Genomic DNA, 27,286 nt, shown 5'->3' with positions numbered 1-27,286 from the left:
GCGGTGATCCCCAACCATAAAATTAGGCAAGTGTTCCTTCACAGAAATTAAACCAAAACTAACCAATGGCATGAAGATCCATTGTTCATGATCTGTAAACCGCTCTGGGAACGGTAAGAATAAAGCAGTAAGGGGTACGTGGGAAGAGAAAGGGGCGGGGTGAGTCCAGGATAAAAACTCAAAGGGGCCAATCAGGAGGCGCAAAGTGCCTCCCGATTGGCTCCTTTGCTCTCAGTCCAGGCCAAGGGGCCAATCGGGAGCCACACAGCGTGTGGCTCCTAATTGGCCCCGGGGGAAGGGGACAGGGGGGAGCGCGGCCAAAGCACTCGGAGACGCGGCGGGCCTGCTCCTTGGGCTGCACTGAGGCCGGGGACTAGGGGAGAGGGGGGTGAGGCCTGCTTCTTTGGCCGCGTGATGCCACGGCAGGCCTTTTTGGGGCTGCCCGGGGGCCGGGGGGAGGAGAGGGGATGCTAGCGCCCATTGTATTCACAGATAAAATGGGCTTTCAATCTAGTTGTATATCAATTGATTTTTTTCCGGGGTTTCTCAGTTCAGTTCTGCCTCTTGTCCCACCATGCTGATCTCGCTCTTTTCCGCTACTCCAGACAGATGAACGCTCTATCTCAATCTACCCCGCAAGGCTGTTGTGTAGAGGCCCCCCTCCGCCAAGCTGCTTGCCTTGCCGCGACACCTGTGAAAGGGTCATTCAACCCCCAAAGGGGTCCCGACCCGCAGGTTGAGAACCACTGTTCTAATAGGACCAAGTAGATTAAAAAAAAAACAGTCTTCTTTGCAAGTGTGGATTGGATCCCCGTCTACAGTGGCACTTTACAAGAAAGCACTGCTCACTGGTTTTGCTTTGCAGAGCATAATATACCGAAACACGGGCACAGCTGAGTAAGGGAATCCCAGAGTTTTCCAGCTTCTTATGGTGTTCCTTTGCTTTTCCGCTCCCCAGCGGATGCCGCAGCTATAGAGCTACAGTTTTAATAACAGCTCCACATTGGCCAACAGGCACCACAAGAACAAATTGAGTAGCAACCCTCAATTAACTTTCTTGTGCCCGGAGCAAAGAGTGCCTTTTCTTGCCCACTTTGTGTCCCCTACCCTTCCCCATTGTCGTGCCTGAGTAAGGGTGAAAGGCACTTGGTCCAATAACGGCACGCTAAGAACAGGGAGGGAAAAGACTGCAAGATTAAGGCTCTGCCTTTAGGAGTGTGTGAATGTTATTGGCACCTTTTCTGAATTGAGGCAAAAAGGTGAGAGAAAGAATTCACACTATAAAGAAGTTCTGGCATGTTCCTCAACCTGTTCTTCCCGCTGGGAAGCTTTCAGAGATCTGGAAAAGAAGGAAGGGGTCATTTTTGGGGATAGTGAAAGCCTGGGCCTTGCCAATTGCCAGAGGTAATCGGTTGAGATACAGCAAAGGGATATACCCTCTTCAAAGAGATACTATCTTTTGAAACTCTCAGAGTGACCCTGGCTTTGTTAAAGGGTAACTCACCTGTCTTGAAATGCTTTGCCAGCTTGGTGGAGTGGTTAGGGGCACGGACTTCTAATCTGGCAAGCCGGGTTTGATTTCCCCGCTCCTTCTCCACATGCAGCCAGCTGCCTTGGGCTCTCTACAGCACTAATAAAGCTATTCTTACTGAGCAGGAATATCAGGGCTCTCTCAGCCTCACCTCCCTCACAAGGTGTCTGTTGTGGGAGAGGAAAGGGAAGGAGAATGTAAGCCGCTTTGAGACACCTTCGGGAAGAGAAAAGCAGCATAGAAGAATCAACTCTTCTTCAGTAATCTCAGGGCTCTCTCAGCCTCACCTCCCTCACAGGGTGTCTGTTGTGGGGAGAGAAAAAGGAAGGTGACTGTAAGCCGCTTTGAGACTCCTTTGGGTAGAGAAAAAGTGGCACATAAGAACCAACACTTCTTCTTCAGTTGTATGTGAGGCCTTCTGGGTGATATGGCTCCCGCCATTCTGACTAATTGTGCGAGTGAAAAGAAACCCCATGGGCGTGCTACTTGATACACAGATGTGTCAAGCAGAAATGTGTTCTTTAGCAGCCTTGACAGATCAAGGCCATGATCATTGAAAGGCCTGTGGAGCCAGTTGTCTGGGACTGCCTTTCAAAGCCAGGGGCTCTGAGAACACAGTTGACTTTGGATGGGGATCTGTTTAAGATCCTGCAATCGCTGCTGTGTAAAAGGAGAAGGCAAACGTCCTGCAAGGGGGGGGGGGTAATACTTGGGGGTATTGCTAGAAAAATGGTTCTGATTCTTACAACTGTGGCCGTGGTTTCTGCCATGCAAGAGGGGCAGGAAAGCTCTGGCAACAAGGAGGAGGTGTACCTTGGTCTCTTTGTTCAGGAATATGTTTTTGTAGCACAGTGTTTGTGCGAATGCCATGCTAGTGGTTTCTGACCATCACATCTTACCCTCTTGCCCAAGTAGGCTGTGAGTCCCCAGGGCAGGCTACCAAGCTTACCTAAGTGCTGTCCTGCTTCTCAAAAAAGATCGATCTCCTGCCAGTCCTGGCAGCGATAGCATCTGTCCTTGTGGCCATTATTCAGTGGCATTCGTGAAGATGGGCTGAGGCAGCAAATGATCACTAGAGGCTAAATGAATGTGAGCCAGAGGTGAGATTTGAAGCCCTGGTCGTTTTTCAGTGTTGGGCGTGCAGGGCTCTTCTCTTCCGTGATGGGGACCTTCTCTTCAGTGATGGGCGTGCAGGGCTCTTCTCTGCAATGATGGATGTGCAGGGCTCTTCTCTTCAGTGATGGGCGTGCAGGGCTCTTCTCTTCCGTGATGGGGACCTTCTCTTCAGTGATGGGCGTGCAGGGCTCTTCTCTTCAGTGATGGCTGTGCAGGGCTCTTCTCTTCAGTGATGGCTGTGCAGGGCTCTTCTCTTCAGAGATGGGTGTGTAGGGATCTTCTCTTCAGTGATGGCTGTGCAGGGATCTTCTCTCTCTCCATCTCTCTCTCTCCCCTCTCCCCCTACCATATCACAGAGGCCCCATTTGGCGCTCATGGCAAATCGCCGTTGACAGAGTAGGGCTGTGGCTCAAGGGATGAGTGTCTGGTTGGTATCCAGAAAGTGCCAGGTTCAGTCACCAGCATCTCCTAATAATATAATCAGGAGCCAGCAGATGTGAAAGAATTCCACCTGTAACCTTGGTAAGCAGTTTCCTGAGTCAGCAATACTGAGGATCTGATTCAGGATAAGGCAAATGAATCAGTCCTTGTGGGGGATTGTGTGTGTGTGTGGGGGGGGGGTCATGGCTCAGTGCAAGGGCATCTGTTTGGTATGCAGAAGTTCCCAAGGTTCAATCTTCAGCATCTCCAAGTTAAAAAGATCAGAAGCAGGTGATGTGAAAGGCCATTACCTGTAACCTTAGACAGCAGCTGCCTGCCAGAGTAGGCATTGTTGTCCTTGACACAGCAAGGGTATGATTCAAGATAATGCAGCTTCCTGCAAAGACAGCTTCATGTATAGACTTCCTCCATAAATTCTTCAACTGCTCAAACCCTTTAAAAGCACCCTAAGCAGGTGACCATCACTGGATCTTGTGATAGTGGGTCTCCTTTGGTTAAAAGAGCACAGGTACCCTCTCTGTTTTTTTGACACTGCTTCTCTCTCCTCTTCTTTCTTGGCAGGACGAGTTTCTGGGCTTCCACTCGGAGAATGAGGCCTCCCAGAGTTCTCTGCGTGCTGCTCTACGGTCTAAAAGAGGTAAGGGTGTCTTGGGAGTGCATGCAGCCAGCTCCTCTGCAGTGAAAAAGGGAGAAGTAGGCTCCTTTTGACCACCTAAAAGGTTATAAGGGAGGTTGTGACACCTTGATGGACAAGAGCCACGAGGAATAGGGTATGTGTGTGTTGTAACAAGGCGGAATTGGGGAAGATTGAGCAAAAAATCTGTCTGCATTCAACCCTGTGTTTTGCTTGGATGCGATCTGCTACTGTTTTAAATATTTTTTTAGCTGTGGTACTCATGATATCAGCATGGTTCTGTTATTCTTTATGGTTCTTAACGGTCTTCAGCAGGGGTAGTCAAACTGCGGCCCTCCAGATGTCCATGGACTACAATTCCCAGGAGCCCCTGCCAGCAAATGCTGGCAGGGGCTCCTGGGAATTGTAGTCCATGGACATCTGGAGGGCTGCAGTTTGACTACCTCTGGTCTTCAGTGTTGTATCAGAAATGCAGGACAAAAATATTTTGATAAAGCTGGCGGGTCATAGCCTTGTGAAGAAGCATCCAGGAGCCCAGTGAGGTCAAATGTTGACCAGCAGCCTGTAACAGTAAGAACTTAAGAAGAGCCCTGCTGGCAGTCAGGTGTTTCATTTTGTCCAGCATTCTGTCTCACACAGTGGCCATCTAGTTTCTCTCGAGGTTCAGCAACAGGACAGAGAGGCCGAGGCCTTCCTCTGATGTTGCCTCCTGGAACTGGGATGCAGAAGTGTACTGTCTCTCAACATGGACATTTCCTTTAATGTAGCCCCGATGGACCATGTATTGATCTAATCCCCTTTTAAAGCTGTATATGTTTGTGGCCATTACTACATCTTCTGTCAGCAAATTCCATATTTTAATGACTTATTATGTAAAGAAATATTTCTTTCTGTCTGTCCTGAATCCACTGGTCATCAGTTTCATTGGAAGTTCTCAAGTTCTAGCATTTTGGGGGAGAGAGAATTCTCTTTGTCAACTCTCTCCACCCCGTGCATAGTTTTATAAACTTCCATCATGCACCCCCCCCCCCAGTCATCTTTGCTAAACTGAAAAGTCCCAGACTCTTCAGCATTTCTAATAAGGAAGCTGGTTCAAGTCCCTAATCACCTTGGTTGCCCTCTTCTTTGCTTTTTGAGATAAGGTGACCAGAACTATACTTGGTATTCTAGGTGAGGCTGCACCATAGATCTCTACACGGACATTATAATACTGGCTGGAGAAATAAATTCTGCCTTTCCCCGAAGCCTTATCTTGACTCACCAAAGCCATCCCAAATAGCAGTTTTCCAAGGCGATGGCTCTCCCTTGCATTCTTCAAGGTGGGGGGATTTATAGTGATTATTGAATGATTATTCAGTATGGTGGCCGGAGCAGTTGAATAAGCTGACTGCTCCCAAGCAAAAATATCTCAAACTGCCAAAAACTGCTGAAACCCCCCACTGAATTTGGCCAAATCAGCAAAGAAATAAAGAGGAAAACCAATCTAAAATCAAATTAATCCCAGGAAGAAAAAGAAAAAAAAATAGAACACCGACCATTGGGGAATACTGTGACCCATAAGCACGGAGAACAAACAGAGAAAAGAAAAAAACAGAACAACCAGAAAAGACAGAGACGGTAGATAGAGAAGGTAGGAAGGACTTGTTCACCGCCCAGACCTCTGCAACTGTCCTGACCCAGGTCCCGGCGCTTCCTGCAACTGTCTTGGCCATGATGCCCCAATGGAATCAACTGCCCAACCCCTACTGCATACGACAAAGTCGCTTCCCTGGAGTCTGCAGCCCAGCCTCCACGCAGAGCAGATTGGGTCGCAGTGGAAACAAACCACACCTGACCCAATCCGGCACGTCTACCTATGGAGCTCTACCACCCATGAAGACAGAGCTGAGCCGGGAGACAAACAAGCCATCCCAGGCACCCCATAGCCCACCAGCGGAATGGATCAGCAGGCACATGCAAGTTGTAGTGCCCAGCTGGGGTGTCTGCCGAACAGCTGTCATCAGAACCACTAGATCCCACACCAGACCACAGACACCAGAACAACCCTCCAGTCAGACACCAACTCAAGCACCCACCAAACTCTGACTGAGTAGTAAAGATCACGGGACTCCTGTGAACGAAAAGTGGACGAGGCAAAGGGGAGGTGTGGCAAAAGGGACAGGGAATGGGAAGGGCCCAAAAGGAGGGAACAGTGAAAACTGGGGGTAGGGGAGAAGGGAAAGTAGGCTAGGCCTTCCCCACTAAAGCCAACGAGAACAGGCGGGATGATCAAGTGGGAAAAATTGGTGCATGTGGGCAAAAACTGGCACACCACACAAACACCCCCCCTTCCCAAAATTAATCACAAATCAATCCGAAACGGACTGATTTCAAACCAAAGTGCCCAAATGAAACCCAATTAGTCCGTGATCCGTAGGCAAGAAACAAAATTTACAGAATACACTTCCCCCAGTTAACTCCACTAATGCAAGAAATGACTGGCAATAAACTGAATTGCATCCTCTAAATTAAATCTAGACTGATTGGCAATAAACCCTGAATTGAAATAGCACTCTACAAGTTAACCCACTCACCACCAATCAAATCCAGATTCTGATACAATTTCAAAATACCCAGTCAATTAGCCCAAAGCAAGTAACCCAGAACAACTAATTCAATCCTCCCCCTAATTAATTTAAGATTTTGACAATAAGCACTCCCCTCAACCTGAAACAACTCCCTATCCTCCCAAATTCACATTAAAAATCACACAAACCCATTCCATCAAACCCCAAAAGCATACCAAATGAAATTAACCACACTCCCCCCCCATTAATCCTGACAGCTGCTTAATTCTAGATAATCAATAACAAAGCTGATCAATTCAAGTCAACCAACCTAGAACACCCTAACTCAACTCAAGTCCAAAAATGAAGTCTAACCCACCCACGCATTTTACCTACCCCCCACCTCCCTTACACAAAAGCACACAATAAAAGGCGCACCCCAACATACAATTAGAAGCTGGACTGGGTCTGAGATGTCATCAATGACGATTGGGGCTATCCCTCCAGAAAGAAACAAACCGTCACTAATTTAGTCAAACCTAAACAACTACCCAACCCTTAAGCAAAAAGCGGGGGTACAGATACATATCCTAGAAGACACACAGCGTAACAAACTGAAACACATCGATGGGAGAGTCAAGCCCACACAAAACAGAATTAATAACACCAAACTTGGGTGTCCCCCAAAGACTGGGCAAAAATGAGGGAGAATCAACAACAGGAGGACCAAGGGGGTCAAGGATACTGATGATAAGAGGAAGAGGCAGAGATGGTGGTGGGAGAAGGTGGGACAAGAGAAGGGACTTGAGATACAGTGATGCTCAACCCCCTTCTACCCTCCGTCCCATCCCTCGGGTTACTAGGGTAGAGGCTGAGGTTAAAAAGCCGCCTCCAACACTGATGCTGGGCAATGCCAGGTCAATCAACAACAAAGTGTCTACTCTGCAAGCTCACTTTGCAGAGCACGTAGTGGACCTGGCGTGCATGACGGAAACCTGGGTCAGGGAAGGTGAAACCGTCACCCTTAAAGAATTAGCTCTTACCAGGATCTCTGTAAGAAATCCATGAGGATTTCTCCTTCAGAGCACTCCCCCCCCCCATCAATTCCAGGAATTGAATGTTTTGGCCTCGGGTGGGACACAACCAAAAGTATGGCCATCTAGGTATTATACTTCTCATGTAATGCACCACCAGATGCCCTGCCAGCCCTGCTGGAGGTGGCGGCAGTCTGGTTGTTACAGTTCACAAGACTATTATTCCTATGGGACTTTAATGTTCATGCCGAGCTGCCACCCTCTGGAAATGGGCTGGATTTGGTGTCTCGCAATTTGTCACCGGCCCTACCCATCAGGCAGGCCACACCGTGGACCTAATTTTTAGCATGGAGCTGGAGGTTCTGAAGGTTCAGCTGTCATTGCTGCCTCCCCCTCAGTTGGACATTGAACAGATTCTAGCTCGCCTGTGGAGACCTCTGGATCCTAATGAATGCTCTGCAGGACCCGATGCCTCCCGGCCCTCTTTTAAATGGACTGGTCAGCGACTGGCATGACAGAATGTTGACCACCATTGATGTGATGGTTCCCTGACGTGCTCTCCACCCTCTGTCCCAACCGGGCTCCCCGGTATAGAGAGGAGCTCTGCAAGAAGAATCGGAAACTGAGATGGCTAGATCAAGTTTAGAGGAAGACTCACGACGAAGCATCGAGAACATCTTCTAGAATGCATATGAAAGCCTATGAGGTGGTGGTGAAGTCAGTAAAACACAACTATTGCGTGAGTTCCATAGCGGCCACACACTCACACCCAGCATAATTGTTTAGGATAGCTTGGTTGCTTACTGCTCTGGAGCAAGGGCACCAAAATAATAGTCAATCAGAAATCAGCTGTGAGACATTTGTGAGCTGCTTCGCGGGCAAAGTCTTGACACTGCACCGTACCTACCTCCAAACTTGGATGCAGAAAGCGAACTGGAGGCTCCTTGGCTGCCTCTGGAGGGAGCATTGAGTGACTTCAGATTACTCACGCTGACTGAAGTGGACAAGAAAATGCACTGGAACACTGTGGGGGACCCAGAAGCCAGCCCATACTCCCAACAACTGCTGTGCCTACCAGTTGAATCCCGGATAAGACTTGGTAGTCACCTTGGTAGTCACCTTCAAGTCCATATGCGGTCTGGGCCCCGTGTACCTGAGGGACCACCTCCCTGCCTATGCCCCTCAGAGCACTACGCTCAGCCACTATCAACCGGCTAGTGATTCCTGGCTCCACGGAAGCCTATTTAGCATCCACCAGGGCCAGATCATTCTCTGTCCTGGTCCCCACCTGGTATGAGTTCCCAGAAGAGATCCAGGCCCTACTGGAGCTAGCACAGGGCCTGCAAAATGAAGAGTTCTTCCGCCAGGCAGTTGGATGAGGTCAATCAAACCAGCAACATCTACTGGGCCCCAGTAGATCTGGGCCCCAGAACTACGCCTCCCATACAGATATGCCCATTAAATACATCAAGGGGCAATCCTACATTGACCAATCTATGGGGTTACAGTTGATATGTTAACATTTCAATTATTACTGCTGTTATTGTTCCCGTTGGTTGTTACTATTAGTATTGTTACTGCTACTATTACCACTACTACTGTCTCTGTTATTGAATTCTTATTTTACCTGTTCATTTTCTCTGTAAACAGCCCTGAGTTGCAAGGGGAGGGTGGTATATAATTATAATAAAATAAATAATTCAGGTTAATATATCCCAGTATGGTTTCCCCTAAATCAAAGCATTCCTGTAGCTACCCAAAAGGCAGATTAGAGTCTCCCCCCACAGTGCAATATTTGTAACCGCTCCTGTGGAGCAGTAGTAATGAAACAGTAAGGGCTAAAGGGGAGGAGAAAGGGCAGGCTCTGTCCGGGATAAAAACTCAGAGGGCCCAATCAGGAGCCGCGAAGCCCTCCAAGTGCCACTCCAGGGCCAAGCAGCGGCTCCCCATTGGCTGCTTGGCCCAGCCTCGCCTTGCTCAGCCGGGGACTCACTGCACACAAGGAGAAGCAGCCTTCCCCGACGGTGAGTACTCCCGGTGGCTTCCCCTCGCCCTCACGAAAGGAGCAGGGACGCTGTGTCGCAGATGCAGCGTCCCGGCTCCTTTCCTGCCCGGGGTCCCTTCCCAATGGCCATTCACCGCCACCACTTCCCTGCATCCAGACACACACACAGCCTCACCAGCCAAATCCCCCTGGCCGCCCCCCCATCGCCCCACCGCCGCTTCCCAGCAACCACAGACACGCACACACGCACACAGCCACCCACCCACCCAATGCGCTCTGCCACCCCTTCCCCCACCCCACACATCCACGCACGCACTCTTCTCTACCCCCTCTTCCTGCACCACCTGCCACTCCCGATTTGCCCCCCCCCCGCGATTCCCCCCCAACCTTCACACACCCCGTCCCCTCCACTTTCACCTACCTCTCTGCCTGCCTTCCTTTCTTCCTGACTTCCTCTCCCCCACCCCACACACCCACACACGCACCCCCCTCTTTCCTCCCCATTAGCTCCCCCTGCGCGATTCCCCCCCCCCAACCTTCACCGCCCCCATCCCCTCCCCTTTCACCTACCTCTCTGCCTGCCTGCCTTCCTTTCTTCGTTCCTTCTGTAGCAGGAGTCTGAATCCGGGCCTTGTGTTAGTGTTGCCAGCTCCCCCCGTCCCCGGCTGCTGGTGACCGATGGGGGTAGGATTACCATTTCTAGGTGGGGAAGCTCTTGGCATTCCAGGAGTGGAGCCTGGGAGAACAAGGATCTCATTGGGGCCCAGAGCCATAGAGCTCGCTCTCCAGATCATCCATTTTCTCCAGGGGAACTGATGTTTGTAGTCTGGGGTTGGGCTGTCATTGTGGGGGGATCCTCGGGTCCTACCTGGAGGCTGGCATCCCTACCATGCACAGATGCTATTGAACTTTGCTTTTCCTTCTGAAATAGTTGAAAAGATTCACCGCATTTCCTCGCCCAGTTCCCTTTTTCAGGGTGGCACAGAGCTCAGTGCCTGGCTGCTACAGCTATAAGAACAAAGGGATCTGTGTCGAGCGACATCTTAGTAACAGCCTTGGGTCGTTAGTATTTTTTTTCCGCCTGTCAGATATACTGGTGCCTTCCTGAGCTGCCCTTTTCAGCCGGAGAGTCGCTTAGCCGGCAGCTCTTTCTGCCGCAAGGGTGAGAATTCCTGCAGCTAAGCTTTCCTTCCTCCTTTCTACAGGTGCAGCCCTGCCTGCCCGTGGGCGGAAGAAGAGGGCGCTCTTGGAGGACGGTCATTCGAAGTGGTTGGCCAAGCAGAAGGCCGCGGAGTCTCAGAGGGAGCGCATGGTGAAGGCCTTGGCTGAACTGCTTCAGAGGACCAAGGGACCCCCGGCCCGATTGGGCAGGCCGCCGGGTTCGGGACCCAAAATAGGCAGGGTGCTTCACGAGCAGACTAAACTCGGCCTGGAGGCCGGGGATTCCATAAAAGCCACCCCGCTCTCTCCTGCCCTCCTTCCACAGACTGGGAAGAGCCCCAACTCCATTGCATCCTCCAGGCCACGTGGCCGGCCACGAGGTTCCTTCACTAAGAGACCCAGGACCACGCCTGGACCTCCTTGCCAAAGCATCGAAGCTCTGCATTCCCTCCCCGAGCCTGAGCACAACAGCCCTTCGCCCTCTCCCTGCCAAGCTGTCAGCCCGTCCCCACCACCCCCAGAGCCTAAGAAGCCCCCGCTCATCCTGAAGTTCTTTTCCAAGGCCAGGTCGCACAAGTCCGGCAAATTGGTGGTCACCCATGTCCGGCTAAAGGGCTCTGGCCACCGAAGGGGCCGCAAGAGGAAATGGAGCGTCGTGCCGAAGAAGAGAAGCTCCCCGCTTCCCTCCCTGTCCGTCTCTGAGTCGGAAGCCCCTTTATCGGAGTCGGAGGGTTCCTCCCCTGAACAGGAACCAAAAGAGGCAGCTTCACCTCTGGAGCCGCAGCCGGAAGGTCTTGATGGGAGTTCAGAGCTGCAGCCAGAACCTCCTGTCTCAAAGCCAGAGGCGCAACCAGAAGTGGCCACTCAGGAGCCAGCGCAGCCACCGGAGGCTCCGCCTCTGGAGCCAGACGTCTCTCAGCCAGAACTGGAGGCTCCAGTTGCAGGAGACGGCGTTCCCGCTTCACCAAAGGCACTTTCCGGGAAGCAAGGGCCACAGCAGGCCAGCTCACAGAGTGACGGGACAGGGGCCCTTCCCGAGGAGGGGTCTTCCAGCATCGCCCTTTCCACACGGGCGCAGTGTTCCAAGCGGGGCCGTGGCCGCCCGCCCCTCACCGCGTCCCAGCGGGCCCAGCGGATGGCCACTCAGCAGCTGCCGGCCAAGGCCCGAGAGGAGTCCTTGGCAGGCGTTCAACAGGCTGGTGGCCCTGGCCCGGAGGAAGCCCCGGCTCTAAAGGCCACATTCCTGAAGAATATCCGCCAGTTCATCATGCCCGTGGTGAGTGCCCGTTCATCACGTCTCATTCGCACCCCCCGCCGCTTTATAGACGAGATCCCGCAGAAGACGACCAAGCCAACGGATAGCCCGGTCGACCCAGAAGGGCCTTGCCTTGACAGACAAGAGGCCCCCCTGCCGTCGTTGCCAGTGACCTCACTGCAGCTGACCCCCCCGACCACTAACTCTCCCAGTAAAGAGACTTCGAGAGCTCTCTCCCCGCCACCTTCCCCTAGCATTCCCCACATAGGTCCCTCCACTCCCGGCCTGCCCGAGAAACGGCGTTCTATCCTCCGGGAGCCCACTTTCCGCTGGACTTCACTGAGCCCCACCTCGTCCCCCAAAGATCTGGGTAAGGCCCTCTTCCATCTTCCCAGCGAAGATTCCCCTTCTTTGCCCAGCACCCCGGCCCCGACCCCTTCGCCCCCAGCCAAGCGGGCCCCTCTGCTGCGGGCCCCTCAGTTCACGCCGAGCGAAGCGCACCTTAAAATCTACGAGTCGCTGACGGTGTCTTCCGAGGAGCCCGAGCCAACGCACGCTTCCCCCGAGCTCAGGAGAGACACCCCAGCTTCGCAGCAAGAAGCCCCCGCGCTCCCCAGTGAGCCAGTGGTGACCCGCAGCAGCAGCAAGAGGCTGATGGGAAGGACGAACCATCTCACCTTGCCGCTCTTCACGGAGGTCCCGGGGCCGCTCGGGGCCCAGGGCAAAGAGCTGATCACCATGGAGGACGTGAACTCTCCTGGTGTGGTGCGCAAGGTGGCCATCCGCAGGGTCATGCCTCCAGCAGTCCACAAGGAGGAGGAGGAGGAGGAGGAGGAGGAGGAAGCGGATAGCTCGGACAGTGAGGTAGAGCCGGCCAGCCCCTGTTCGGAAGAGGTGCCGCCCCCTTCAGAGGTGCCGAAGCCCATTATAGCCCACCTGTCGAACATAGATAAAATGTACAGCTTGCTCACTCGTGCCAAGGTGCAGCTTTTCAAGATCGATCAGCAGAAGAATTTCAAACTGGGTCCGGTAAGAGCTGCTTGGGTGGGACAGGGGGTGGGGTCGAGTTTCGGGATGATGCTGAAGCCCAGAAGAAGATGCAGAGGGTCTTCGGGATCTCGGTTGCTCTTTATCGGCGTTGTTTTTTTTTTTAATACCCCTGACCCTCCCCTGCTCCGTGGAGCCCTGTTTATCGGCAGGAGTTGTTATTGGCACAACCGAACGGCCCGTACGCCCTGTTAAAAGCCAGAGGGGCTTCAAGATTTGGACTTTGACTGAAATTGGAGAAACGTCGGGCTCCTCAGTGTTCCAAGGAACCACTCTGTTCCTTTCGCTGCAGATCCCGTAGCCCCACGGCAGCATTTGTATTGCACGTGCTGCTAAAGAGCAAAACCAACGTTATTTATTTGTTTATTTTATGCCAAAAACGCAAGCTGTTGCCTTAACTCAGTGGTTCTCAACCTTCCTAATGCCACGACCCTTGAATACAGTTCCTCATGTTGCAGTGACACCCAACCAGAAAATTATGCAAGGGTTCTTTCACAGAAATTAAACCAAAACTGACCAATGACATGAAGATCCATTGTTCATGATTGTATATAAATTGGTTTTTTCCCAGGGTTTCTCTGTTCAGTTCTGCCCCTTGTCCCACCATGCCGCTCTCGCTCTCTTCCACTGCTCCAGACAGATGAATGTTCTATATCTACCCCGCAAGGCTGTTGTATGGATGGCACCCCCCCCCCCCAGACAAGCTGCCTTTCTGGGGACGCTGCTAGAGCTGTGTTGACCAAGCGCAGGCACCTGCAGGAGGAGCAGCAAATGTAACGGTGCCACCCCCCCCCCGGTCAAGCTGCTTGCCCTGCCGTGATCCCTATCAGAGGGTCGCCCAACTCCCAATGGGGGTTGAGAACCACTCCCTTAACTTTACTGATCTAAGTCGAACCAGGGTGTGTAAACCTCATGCCATCCCTTCAATGTCTGGGCTGGGTCAGACTGCAGGTAGGGGGACTTGTGTTGCTAAATGATTCTCCATATAAGAGGGGGAGAAAAACCCCTGTAAATACACACCCAGCATAGCCTTTCTCTCTGATACGTTAGGTTACTTCTTGCAGGCAGTAACCTATGTGGAGGGGGGGGGGCTTGGTGGGCAGCTCCCACCTAGGATTTGACCAGGGGTAGTCAAACTGTGGCCCTCCAGATGTCCATGGACTACAATTCCCATGAGCCCCTGCCAGCATTTGCTGTCAGGGGCTCATGGGAATTGTAGTCCATGGACATCTGGAGGGCCACAGTTTGACTACCCCTGGATTTGACGTTGTCCAGTCCTGTTTACCATCTCAGAGACTAGTAGGTCTTTGCAACTTGCACAGCTATGCAGTGAGAAGGACCAGAGACAAGTATAAACAATCAGCCACCCGGAATGACATGGATTAAGTACGTTCGGCTCAGTTGGGTCTCTTTGCAGTATTTTGCTCCCGCTAGTCAAGGCTGAGAGCCCTGTAGGGCATTGAGAATAAATTTCCTGACCACTTCAGAATCTGCTTGCCTGCTTCTCCTCCCCGTAGGAACGTTACTTGAGAAATTGTCCAACGTTTCCTATACACATTTGGTGGGATGTAGTGCTTGGAGTGCCAGATTAGGAGCTGGAAAAACCAGGTTTAAATCCCCTCTCCACCCTGGAAGCTTGAGCCAGTTTTTAATTCACAGGGTTGTTGGGAGGGTAAAATAGAGGAGAGGAGGAAAATGTTAAGCTGTTTTGGATTCCCACTGAAGAAAAATACAGGGTAAAAGTGAAGTAAGTAAATGGCTGGAAACTGTCTTTTGGCAGTGCTCAGTTATAAATTGCCCATCTGTAGATTGATTCTTGCTTTCATATAAAAGCTGTTCCTGGAGTGCCTGGAAGCGTATACTAAAAACACAACAAAATCCCAGCCATCTCTAAATAGAGAGGGAATAGGTAGAAGGGAATATATTGGTAAGCCTAAATCTCCCTTCTGCCCCCAGAAATGGATCTCCGTATCATTAAAAAGCAGATTTGCTTACGTTTTAAAATTATTTTTTGACCTGCCATCTCTCTAAAGGTGAAGGTATCCCCTGTGCAAGCGCACATGTCTGACCCTTGGGGTGACGCCCTCTAGCGTTTTCTCAGCAGACTCAATACAGGGTGGTTTGCCATTCCGTTCCCCAGTCATTACCGTTTTACCCCCCAGCAAGCAAGCTGGGTATTCATTTTACTGACCTCGGAAGGATGGAAGGCTGAGTCGACCTTGAGCCGGCTGCTGGGATCGAACTCCCAGCCTCATGGTCAGAGCTTCAGATAGCATGTCAGCTGCCTTACCACCCTGCGCCGCAAGAAGCCATCTCTCTAGTCGGTTTTTATTTTGCCCTTCTTCCACTGGCAGTATATGTGTTTCTTTGTTCCTCGTTTTCTCTCCCTATCAGCCCTGTAAGGGAGGTTCCACTGAGAGACAAGTCTAAAGCCACCCAGCAGGCCTCATGGCAGCATGAAGATTTGAACCCGAGACTCAACAATCCAAATCTGACTCTGACAGCTACATTTCTTATTTGTAGCTCTAGGTCTGCCCCTGCTCCCCCTCACTTTTATTTCTGTATGTATTGCTGTAGACTCTGATCTAACCTGGGCTAACCTGATCTTGTTAGATCTCAGAAGCCAAATAGGGTTGGCTCTGGCTAGTATATGGGTGGAAGACCACCAAGGAAGTCCAAGGTCACTATGGGAGTCCAAGGTGGCAGGCTGTGGCAAAGAGAGGTATCACATCAAAATCACAAGGTATCATAGTCCCACTGTATACTGCATTGGCCAGACCACACCTGGAGTACAATGTGCAGTTCTGGAGGCCTCACTTCAAAAAGGACATGGACAAAATTGATAGGGTTCAGAGGAGAGTGGTGAGAATGATCCTTGGCTTGGAGACCAAACCGTATGAGGAAAAGCTGAGACACTTGGGCATGTTCAGCTTGGAGAAGAGGAGGTTGAGAAGGGACATGATTACTGTCTTTAAGTATTTGAAAGGTTGTCACTTAGTGGAGGGCAGGGAAAGATTCCTGTTGGTAGCAGAGGATAGGACCCACAGTTATGAGTTGAAACTACATGGAGAATGATATTGGCTAGATATCACGGAAAAAAAATGTTCATAGAGTAGTTCAGCAATGGAATCGACTTCCTAAGGAGGTGGTGAGCTTCCCTCTGGCTGGACAGATAGTTATCCTGGATGCATTGAGCAGGGGGTTGGACTCGATGGCCTGTATGGCCCCTTCCAACTCTATGATCCTATGATAAACCAACTCTGGGCACCTCTTGTCTTGAAAACGATATGAGTTGGCCATAAGTCAGCTATGACGATGTTATAAACAACAGCATCAGATTGGCAGGGAATCTGAGGTTCCTGGAACTCATGTCATAAGTATGTAGAAGCAAGAGACCAAGGAGAGTTCAGTAGATAACATCAGTGTGGAAAGACCACTCCTTGGCTAGAAGCTCTAGCAAAAATCATTTTTGGCTAGTGTCCCACATAAACTTGTCTATATAGTCAAATGTTCCTGTGCATTTGGGTGAGCTACAATCGTGTAGATTGCACACTTCCCTGCAGTGGCAACAGCGCTTCTTGGAAGGTCATGTCCAGTTCCTGGGAGATAGCTTCAGATGGGTAGCTGTGCTACTCTGTAGTCGTAAGAGAACAAACTTTGAATCCAGAGGAACCTTTTAAAGACCAAGAAAGTGTTCCGCAGTGTAAGCTTTTGTAAGGCAAAGCTCATGTTGATGTGGTTTCTGATTCATAAAAGCTTGTACTCTGGGAAATATTGGAGATCTTTAAGGCAGGGGTAGTCAACCTGTGGTCCTCCAGATGTTCATGGACTACAATTCCCATGAACCCCTGCCAGCAAATGCTGGCAGGGGCTCATGGGAATTGTAGTCCATGAACATCTGGAGGACCACAGGTTGACTACCGCTGCTTTAAGGTGCTCGTGGACTCATGTTGATCTGAACCTTGGAATTAGGGTTTAATAATACAGATTCAGCTTGCACAGGAAATCTAAGACCCCACACTTACATAATAGTATAGACTTACAATGAGAAGTAAAATATAGTCTTCATCTATTATTCTTAAACCCACTCCATTAGGTGTCTCCTTTTAGTTAAGCTTTAATTTTGGGCTGGAAGGCACTGCGAAGATAAATTTAATAATACAGATTCAGCTTACTTAGAAGATCTTAGACCCCACATTAACTTCTTAACTGATTATATTGCCTGTGTGGCTACAGAAGAAAAGAAAAAGAAGAGAACGAATTTCGACCACTGCTTCTCCTTTCCCTTCCCCCGTCTTCTTAAGGGGGTCTCATATCGAGGCTTGCTGCATCTTGTTGTTCCCATTGACTTGTGTTCTGTCCAGTTGGCCTTTGGCATAGAAAGTGCAGTTGCATTCTTTCCCTCGGAGTGTGCATCGGTGAATCTTGATGCAGTTGTACGTCCTGGACTCCAATATCAATACAATTTTTTCCCCCGAGAAGCTCCTTTAAATTGATTACTTTCACAGCAGATCCATATATCTTTTGATTGGTTCTTGTGTACTGTTGCTTTGGAATTGGCTGTATGTCTTTTTAAGAAGGGTGTCCTTATCTAGGCTGCAAAGCTCCGACATCCCCTTTTCCATCTCCATAATTTCAAATTTCTCTTCTGCTGGTGGTTTTCCACCTTGGAATTAGGGTTGTGTGCTCTGGTGCGCTTCAGCCATTTCAACGATTACTGAAGCCCAAAGTGGCCAACGCTGCAGCACAGAAAGAATTGGAGGGGTGCCACTGGTGTGCCAGCCACTGTGGTGCTGGCCGCTTCGGGCTTCAGTGATCGTCGAAGCGCGCTGGAGCGCACAACCCTATTTGGAATGTTGTTGTGGCTTGTACTTCTGTTGTGTGCTCCCACACGAGGCCTGCAACAACTGTGGTAAGAGTTTCTCAGACAAATCTCTTGAATAAGGGACACCTAATGTAAGAGCCTCTTGTGGCGCAGGGTGGTAAGGCGGCCGACATGCTGTCTGAAGCTTTGCCCATGAGGCTGGGAGTTCAATCCCAGCAGCTGGCTCAAGGTCGACTCAGCCTTCCATCCTTCCGAGGTCGGTAAAATGAGGACCCAGCTTGCTGCTGGGGGGTAAACGGTAATGACTGGGGAAGGCATTTGCAAACCACCCCGTATTGAGTCTGCCACTAGAGGGCGTCACCCCAAGGGTCAGACATGACTCAATGCTTGCACAGGGGATACCTTTACCTTTTTAATGAATGGGAGAGGGCACATTTCCCTGAACCCCAATACCATGTGCTGACTGGAGTATTCAGTTTTGGCAAGGAGGGCTTTCAAAGTCTCACACACATGCAAAAAAAAAACAAAAAAACCCTCTGTGTGTTCCACTTAGGGGTGTCAAACCATCAAGATGGATGTGCTCGAACCCCCAAAGGACCAGAGCAAACAGGAGCTGAGTTCGGAACTGAACGTGTCCGGAGAAGACGGGAAAGAGGCAAGAAAGCAGGTAACGGAGGCGATCGGTCTGGGTATGCTGGCAAGGTGCTGGTGGGAGAGGACATACCTGATGTGACTTGCTCAGTCAAATCACTACACTGTGAGACACTTCATTCCGTGTCCCCCAGTATGTCATTTGTGCAGCTGCCCTGGCTTGTGGGTTGTGAAGGCTGCAGAGATTCTCTTGGCACAACTGGCCAAGCTGTAGGCACCAGGTGAAAATTTTTTCCAGGAACGTGCTTGAACGCATGATTGGGATTGTTAGAACTGGGATGAGTTTTTTTGCCGCAGCATCGTATCATCATGGGGCTTTGAACTTTATTAGTATTTTATGTCTGTTTTAAGGGGTTTTATTAGGGTTTTGTCCAGACGTTGTAACCCGCTTCGGGCAGAGGCGGGCAATAAATTTAAATAATAAATAGATAAATAAATGCCGTAGAGGAGGAGGAGTCAACCTGTGGTCCTTCAGATGTTCATGGACTACAATTCCCATGAGCCCCTGCCAGCAAACGCTGGCAGGGGCTCATGGGAATTGTAGTCCATGAACATCTGGAGGACCACAGGTTGACTACCCCTGCTGTAGTGCTTTGATTTGCTCCGTCATGGAGTGTCACGTTTTGATTTTAATGGGTTTAAACTACAAGTACAACGATATAGGCTAGATATCAGGAAAAAAATGTTCACAGTCAGAATAGTTCAGCAGTGGAATAGGCTGCCTAAGGAGGTGGTGAGCTCCCCCTCACTGGCAGTCTTCAAGCAAAGGTTGGATACACACTTTTCTTGGATGCTTTAGGATGCTTTGGGCTGATCCTGCGTTGAGCAGGGGGTTGCACTAGATGGCCTGTGTGGCCCCTTCCAACTCTATGATTCTATGATTTTGATGTCTTAGCTGATGGTTTTATGTGCTGCGTTTCTGGGTTAGTTTTTGACAGCTCTTTTACTTTTTTTTACTTTCCGTGGTGAGGAGTAGAAACTTATCACTGTCCTGTCCCAGGCACATTTTACAGAGATTATAGGTGTGTAATAAAGTATTTCAGCCATCCATTGTCCGCTGCTCACGCTAACCGCAAATCTGGTTGCTTCTTCCCTTGCAGGGCCAGGACTCTCCGGTGCAGGGCCCTCGAATCAAGCACGTGTGCCGGCACGCCTCGGTGGCACTGGGACAGTCTCGCGCCATGGTGCCCGAGGACGTGCCACGCCTCAGTGCCCTGCCGCTGCGGGAGAGGGAGGAGATTGCCGCTTCGCCCACCATTGAGGGTCAGTGCTTTGTGGGGTAGACCGAAAGGTTGGCTTCCACAGTGTCCTTTGGTTTCTCCTTAACGCTGTAGCTTGGGAACTTTGTAGCTTAATGTTTTAAGCCTCACGAGTTTAGATGGGCACGTTAACGCCAGACATCTCTTCCCGAAGCAAAGAGGTTAAGCTGGGATCATTTCAGGGAACGGGCAGGAGTTACAAAAGGGACTGGAGAAATGACATATACAAGGAACAGAGAGAGAGAGAGAGCCAGCAAGAAAAGCCCTTATGAAAACAAGTCCCTGTTTTCCTCCCTAAGGACCGGGACTTGCTTCTGTCGTTCAGGGGGACATGCTTTCTGTGTGAGGGACAGGGACCAACCCCCTGAGGCAGGTTAGGCTGAGAGTAAGTCACTGATGCAAGCAAGCTTCCCAAGCAAAGACGGTTTCAGCACCAAGTCTCCCAGGATCCTAATGCTCTAATCACCCCACCACACCAGGGTTGCAATGGGGGCTTTGAGAAACTTGTCTGAGTCCGCCTTTTGCGCGCTTAGCAGAGGCGAGATTTGAATCGGGGACACTGTGGCTAGCAGCCCACTAGGCAGCGCCTACTGCAGGCGGCCACCTGTCCACGTGAAGGACGTTCGTGGGTCCAGCCTGCTGACCTTTCTGACCTTGCTGTTCCCCAGAGACCTCTTCAGCCTCCGAGAGCGAGAGCGGCCACCAAAAGCAGGCGAAGGCAGATGTGGCCGTCAAGACGGCGCTGCACCCTGCGCGTCGCCACAGCTCCCACCACCACCACCACCATCACGGCAAGAAGAACCGAATGACCCGCTGCGGGAACTGCAAAGGCTGCCAGAAGCTGCAGGACTGTGGGGAGTGCATCAACTGTCTGGATAAGCCAAAGTTTGGTGGGCCCAACACCAAGAAGCAATGCTGCGTGTGAGTGTGCCCAAAGGGGGGTGTCTGCCTCTGACCCAGACGCTTTGCCCAACAGCTTAACTCTTCTGTGTCCTTGGAGAGCTGAAAGATCGGACTACACAGGGCCCTTCTCCCCTGGCTGGTTTTGGCCATGACTATGGCGAGTCCGGTGACACATGGTCTTAAGCCTCCTGCATTTGTTTTTGGGTGCAGAATCTGGCTCCGTCAATATTTCAGCATTCACTTTTCAGAAAGGCAAGCCTCCAGCTCTTAAGGCTGGGAAGGTACGCTTGCAAATATTTACCTGTCTCCTGCCTGTTTCTCCACGTTTTTATCTCTCCAGGGAGTTTCAAGTGAATCTCCTTGCCCTCTTTTATTCTCACAACACCTATGAAAACTAGGCTAGAGCAAGAGGCAGTGTCTGGCCTGAGGTCACCTGGAGGGCATCACGGCTGAGTGGGGTTCGAACCCTCTTTTTCCAGGACCTAGTCTGATAGGGGTACACTGCGTTGGCATTCAAGTGCCAGCAAGTGGGAAGGATCTATCATTCCACTTCATTGGGCGAAACTTATTTATTTATGTGGTTATTAAAGTATTAGTACCCCACCTTTCTTTTTGGCTCACGTTTGTAGTTAAGTGTGAGGAAGAGACGCAAAATGGAGGAACGCTATTTGAAGAATAATTGGCTATCTTTGTCTCGGTGTCTGTCGACGCAAGATTGCTTTTCGGTGGAGAGTTCATTTGAAGCCCTGTCCAATGTCTGGCTGAACTTTGTTGTTGTTGTTAAGCCACAGCTAACATTATTATTTGAATTTATATCCCGTCACTCTCTGTAGACTCATGGCGGGTTACATAAAACCAATAAACCCCATAAAAACCCCAATAAAACCATCACATATCCTAAAACACAAGAGGTGGCATAGCCCCATTCTTTCCCCATTCTACAGTCATAGGGTGGAGATTCGTAGGGTGGTATCACATTGGTCAGAAGAGTGGCCCCAATTGTTCCTAGCCCCAGCCACAACCAAAGACCTGGCGGAAAAGCTCTGTTTTGCAGGCCCTGCGGAACTGAGAAAGCTCCATCAGGGCCCTCAGCTCTTCTGGGAGCTCATTGCACCAGGTCGGGACCAGGGCCGAAGAAGCCCTGGCCTGCCTCGAGGCCAGGTGTGCTTCTCTGGGTCCAGGGACTACCAGCAGAGCCGAGGACCCTGCAGGGGGGCATAGGGAGATGAGCGGTCCTGCAGGTAGGCAGGGCGAATGGCCTTGAATGGCCGTCCACTGGAAAAATACCAAAACCTTGAATCTGATCCGGGCCACAACTGGCAACCAATGCAGCTGCCTCAGCACCGGCTGGATATGGGCCCTCCATGCTGTGCCAGTGAGGACCCTGGCAGCTGCATTTTGCACCAGATGTAATTTCCAGGTCAAAGACAAGGATAGGCCCACGTAGAGTAAGTTATAGAAATCTAATCTGGAGGTGACCGTTGCATGGATCACTGTGGCTAGACAATCCGAAGGCAGTAGGGTGCTAATAGCCATGCCTGGCGAAGATGGAAGAATGCCGTGCGGGCATCCGGAATCACCCCCAAATGTTGATCCTGTTGGGCAGCCATTCTCAACTTTTTTACCATTGAAAAACCCCTGAAATATTTTTCAGGCTTTGAAAAACCTCAGAAATTGCATGATTGTGCTGAGTATGGTTGAGAAGCATGCCCACCTGGGCCCCCTCCCCTTTGTACCCACTCCAGGCCCATCATTGACCATTTTGGGTGTGGGGAGGGGCGCATTTTGATAAGGCTATATATGGTCGTAAAGGTAATGGGTGCAAGCACCGAATCATGTCTGACCCTTGGGGTGACACCCTCTAGCATTTTCTTGGCAAACTCAATACAGGGTGGTTTGCCATTCCCTTCCCCAGTCATTACCCATTTACCCCCCAGCAATATGGTCATATCACCCAATAAATGTAACAGTTTAAAAAAACCATAAAAATTAACTCCCACCCATTCGAGATTTCTCCCAGGGTCATCAAGAAACCCCAGGGTTTTACAACAAACCCTGGTTGAGAAAGCTTGCTGTAGGGTTTTCAAGGCAAGAGACATTCAGAGGTGGTTTTGCCATTGCCTGCCTCTGGGTAGTGATCCTGGACTTCCTCGGTGGTCTCCCATCCAAATACTGACCAGGGCCAACCCTGCTTAGCTTGATGAGATCATGCTACACTGGGCTAGTCCTGTGTAAATATCTTTCAAAAGCAGATTTAAGGGTTGGATCAGGGCTGCCATACATTGAAGTTATAGCAGCAACATTGATGCCACAGGGTAAGAAAGATTGGCCAAGAGGTCAACTAGCATTTAAAATGAGCCAGGCCACATGCAACTGTGGTAAGCACTTGATAGTGTGAGCAGTTTTGTTGTGCCAACCTGTTGCTCTTTTCTGAAAGTTTTTAAATTTATTTAGATCATGGGCCCCCAACTTGTGGGCATGATTGGAATTTTGACCGCCACTCCAAAACGGCTGCCTCAAGAGGCGGAGCCAAACTCAAAATGGCTGCCACAGGAGGCAGAGCTGAATCGATACCTCCCTCCTCATACTTTGTGGGGAGAAGGGAAGCTGGAAGAGGACATGGAACCACACACTATAGCCCAAGGGCTTGTCAGTCATCCACTGGAAAAATCGAACAGCCTTACTCTGGTTCCCCCCCCCCCCCTTTCTGAAAAGCTTGGCTGGCACCATGTCAGAAAATCCTGATCTAGATATTTTTCCCAGCATTTCTTCCTACTGTAGACCTAAAGCGGCTTACATTGTTCTCCTCCTCATAACAACCCTATGAGGAAGGTTAGGCTGAGAGCGTGTGGCTGGCCTAAGATACACCCAAGGAAGCTTTCATGCCAGAGTGGGGATCAGAGCCTGGTCCGACCACTGCACCAGATCTCTGGATGTATTTTTTAAAATATAATTCTTTATTTCAAAAGAAAGAAAAAAGTCTTCAATACCATCTGAGATCATGTTTTTGAAACCATTTACAATCAACCAGAGGGGCCTCTTGTGGCGCAGAGTGGTAAAGCAGCAGACATGCAGTTTGAAGCTCTGCCCATGAGGCTGGGAGTTCGATCCCAGCAGCCGGCTCAAGGTTGACTCAGCCTTTCATCCTTCCGAGGTCGGTAAAATGAGTACTCAGGGTAAAACGGTAATGACTGGGGAAGGAAATGGCAAACCACCCTGTATTGAATCTGCCATGAAAATGCTAGAGGGCGTCACCCCAATGGTCAGACATGACCTGGTGCTTGCACAGGGGATACCTTTACCTTTACCTTTATCTAAGGTAGTAGTATAGGAATTATTCTCCATATTGACAAGTATTGATATTAGGAATACTCAGTGGACACAACCGCTGAGGAAAGGAACTTAAAAACGGCAAAATATCTAGAAGCCGTTTTGGTTGGTCTTTTTGTATGAAATAAACTTTGTAACGCTGGTTTTACAATATAGCCTTGTATTACTTTGTTTGTCTCTTAGAATTTGATATTGAGCCGTCCTTATTTCGTGTTGCAGCTTCCATGCTCTGACAGGATCATGCTAGCTAGGGCCTTCTAGATCAGTGTGATCAACCGTTACAATATTACAAATATATAAGTTCATTGACTTGTCTATTTACTCATTGCCATGCAGCACCTGTTGAGTTACTTAGCAGCACCATTTTCTAAACAGCCACTTCCTCCAAAACTGCCATGAGAAATGCCTAAGCGTCACCACTCTTGTGTCTCCTGAAGCACCCCTTTGCCTTCCAAAACAGGCAGCTAACCTGATGTGGATCTTTCACTCTGGGCTTAGCCGGGAAGGCAGGCTTCTCTTCCTTGCACCAGCCTAATTGCTGCCCACAGCGCTCTGCTGCCCAGCTTGCGTGTCCGCAGCTAGTCCTGTCCCAGCAGGAGAATCTGCTTGGTTTCCTTTGTAGCTGGCTATTAAATGCACGGGCACTCCAGAACAAAGGAGCCAAGAAAATTGACATGTCTAAGACAGTAGGGACAGAAAAAGCACCAAGATCAAGCTTGGAGCCATGTTACCTGAGGCCTTGAGGGAACTGAAAAGGTGAGGAACAGGACTCTCATACCTTCAGGAGCTGTGCAGGTGAAGGAATTTAGGTGGGTGCAGCTTCTGGATGCAGGGGTGAGAAAAGAAGGTCATCCTGTTCTCCATAATTCATCATACCTGTCAAACTGAAAACAAAGTGAATGCTGAGATATTTAGGGGTCCAAGGATGTTTACTGGGTGTCTTGCGTGCACCTCATGCCTCTCTATGGTTTTTGGGCAAAATGGTTTTCCTCTGTTGCTCTGGGGGAGGAGAGATTGGCCTCCAGTTTCTCTTCCGCTAGTCCAGGCCCTTTCCCCCTCCTCTGGGATGCTTTATTGCCTCAGCTGGAGGACGTGAATCAGGCTCCTCCCCTTTCCTTACTCCCCTGGCTGAAGATTCAGCTTTTCCAACTGCTGCCTCCGTGGTCTGATGATGTGTATCTGGCTAACCGGCAGGTATCGGAAATGCGACAAGATAGAAGCTCGGCGGGTGGAGCGGCTGTCAAAGAAAGGTAATGACCGGGTGCCTGTGGACAGAGGGGGGGGGGTGGCTGTCCAGTGATGCGCTCTTGTTTTGGTTTAGTTTGACTCACTGCATGGCTTTTTCAGTCAAGGGCAGTATGAAGCTCCTGACACCTGTGTGTAACCCTGTTGTGTCCAGTCCCACACGTTCCGCAGGGTTGCAATTCTGCCTTTGGCCAAACTTTAATTAGACATCATGATCGCCGTGGCCTGTTTGAATGGATTGTATGTTATGTTGGGGATTATGTTGTACTAGTAGTAAAGCTCGTCGCATGCAGTAATGCAGCAGGCTCATGGTTTGGTGTGGGTTTAGGGCTTCACTTGGACGCTGGCAACCCTAAGAGGAGGCCTCTCTGTGTCAAACAGTCCTGACCCAAGTCAGGTTCATGCACACCTAGGAAATGTGGAATTCCAGAACATGAACCTCCACCTATCTGGCAACCTTATCTCCTCTCTGCAAAATTTTCTTGACCTGAAATAGGCTGGAGGCGTTATGTGGCTGGTTGGGTGGCAGCGGAAGCATTACACACTTTTGAGGCCCCACGTTCAGACCTCAAGGAATATTTCCAGCCCAGGGGTAGCCAACCTGGAAATCTTCCAGGTGGGCCCTGTAGATCTCCTGGAATTACTGCTCCTCTCCAGACTATAAAGATCAGCTCCCCAGGCAGAAATGGCTACTTTGGAGGGTTACTTTGTAGCATTATATCCCATTGAGGTTTAGGGATGCCAGCCTCCAGGTGGGGTATGACGATTCCCCGGAAGTACAGCTCATCTCCAGGCAGTTAGGCTGAAGGGGAAGGCTCTCCCTCCTCATGCATGCCCCTATAAAAGGAATGCATGTGGCCACAGCCTTTTGCTTGGCTGGTGATGCCTGCCCTTCTGAAGCCTGAGGCCTAGTGTTGGAACAGTAGCTCCTGTTGTTGTCTGCGAGGCCAAGTTGTCTAATAAAAGTGTATCACTTAGTCCCTCCCAAAGTCTCACTGTCTTTCTTGTAAAGCTAACTCCACTTGAAATTCTGGGCCACTTTGATTTCATAGGGGCTTCCTGGCAAATACTCATTTTTATTTACCAGACCAGGCTTGAGCAAAGTCACTTCAGCCCCTATGTCTCTCCAGCCAGTTGCTTGTTTACCTATTTTATCAGCTCTGCAGGTGAAAATAGCCACTTTTTGTACCGTTTTAAGGTCCCACCTCCAAACGTCCAGGAATATTTCCAATCCAAGAGTAGTCAGCCTTCTACCTTTAGAGGGTGGCCTCGTCAGCATCGTACCATTTTGGAGCCCTACCTCCAAAGCTCAAGGAATATTTCCAACCCAGGAATAGCCCTCCTCCAGGTGGGGCCTGGAGAGCTGGAATTACAGCTCATCTCCAGACTATCAAGATCAGTTCCCCCAGCAGAAATGTCTGCTTAGGAAGGTGGGCAGGGCTGTTGTGCAGAAGAAAGATTTAAGGCCTCCCACACGGTTGTTGAAGAGATGAAACACTTGAGGCCTACTGCACAGGGTTGTTGTGTAGATGAAACAAGAGCCAAAAGAACCCCGCAACACCACCCAGTTTCATCTGCACAACAGCCCTGCACGGTAGGCCTTAAAAGTTCAGAGAGTCAGGGAAGAAGAGACAAGCATGGCTTGTCTTCCCACCTGCAGCGAGACCAGTCACAGCAGTATTGTAAGTGAGAAGGGGCTTTTCTGTGGCCTCCCTGCCAGCCAGCCATTAGGCAGGAGAGGAAAGCTTTTCTCCCTCAAAAGGAAAAGCACACACACGCCCACAGACTCCCCTGCATTGCTATGGGAACATGTCCCTCCCCTCAGTCAGGGGTTATTAAAGGTTTCCTTCACAGCAGGCCTGAAGGGAGGAGGGGGCTTGTGGAATCCTGAGCAAGAGCAGCAATTGGCCCTGAGAGAGGGGGGATTCCACCAATAGGAGGCTTCAGAACCTTCAGCGTTCTGCAAAGCAATTCATGGCAGGGAACAACACGTCTGCCCCATTAAAAACCCCAGTAACATTTATGTCCAGCATAGCCTGTTGGCGATATCTCACCCCACCTGCTCCACACACAGCATTCCACCTCTGGGTTAAAGAGTAGCCTGAGGTCCCCGTTAGGCCTGGAGAGGGGCCCCACAGTCTTACCTGCCCTGGCCTCAACCAAACACCTGGCAGAAGAGTTCCATTTTGCAGAAGAGCTCCATTTTGGAACTCTTGGCATCTCTGTCAGGGCTCTCATCTCCCCTGGGAGCTCATTCCACCAGATTGGGGCCAGGACTGAAATGGCTCTGGCCCTGTTCAAGG

General features: G+C 50.4%; 1 protein-coding gene across 2 annotated transcripts in view; it reads left to right on the top strand.

Moving 5' to 3' along the window:
* The window catches only part of KMT2B (lysine methyltransferase 2B), an 83,642-nt gene that overhangs the window by 14,379 nt on the left and 41,977 nt on the right, over positions 1 to 27,286 (top strand). The window contains exons 2-7 of one of the 2 annotated variants that reach the window (XM_077337067.1): positions 3,650 to 3,725; positions 10,513 to 12,752; positions 18,149 to 18,262; positions 19,347 to 19,509; positions 20,174 to 20,426; positions 24,933 to 24,988. In XM_077337067.1, the coding sequence (XP_077193182.1) occupies positions 3,650 to 3,725; positions 10,513 to 12,752; positions 18,149 to 18,262; positions 19,347 to 19,509; positions 20,174 to 20,426; positions 24,933 to 24,988 (2,902 nt within the window). The remainder of the gene's footprint in view (positions 1 to 3,649; positions 3,726 to 10,512; positions 12,753 to 18,148; positions 18,263 to 19,346; positions 19,510 to 20,173; positions 20,427 to 24,932; positions 24,989 to 27,286) is intronic. The other variant, XM_077337068.1, reaches the window with a different exon arrangement.

Source organism: Paroedura picta, chromosome 5, assembly GCF_049243985.1.
Source record: "Paroedura picta isolate Pp20150507F chromosome 5, Ppicta_v3.0, whole genome shotgun sequence".
Taxonomy (NCBI): domain Eukaryota; kingdom Metazoa; phylum Chordata; class Lepidosauria; order Squamata; family Gekkonidae; genus Paroedura; species Paroedura picta.
This window is presented reverse-complemented; position numbering and strand designations above follow the sequence as displayed.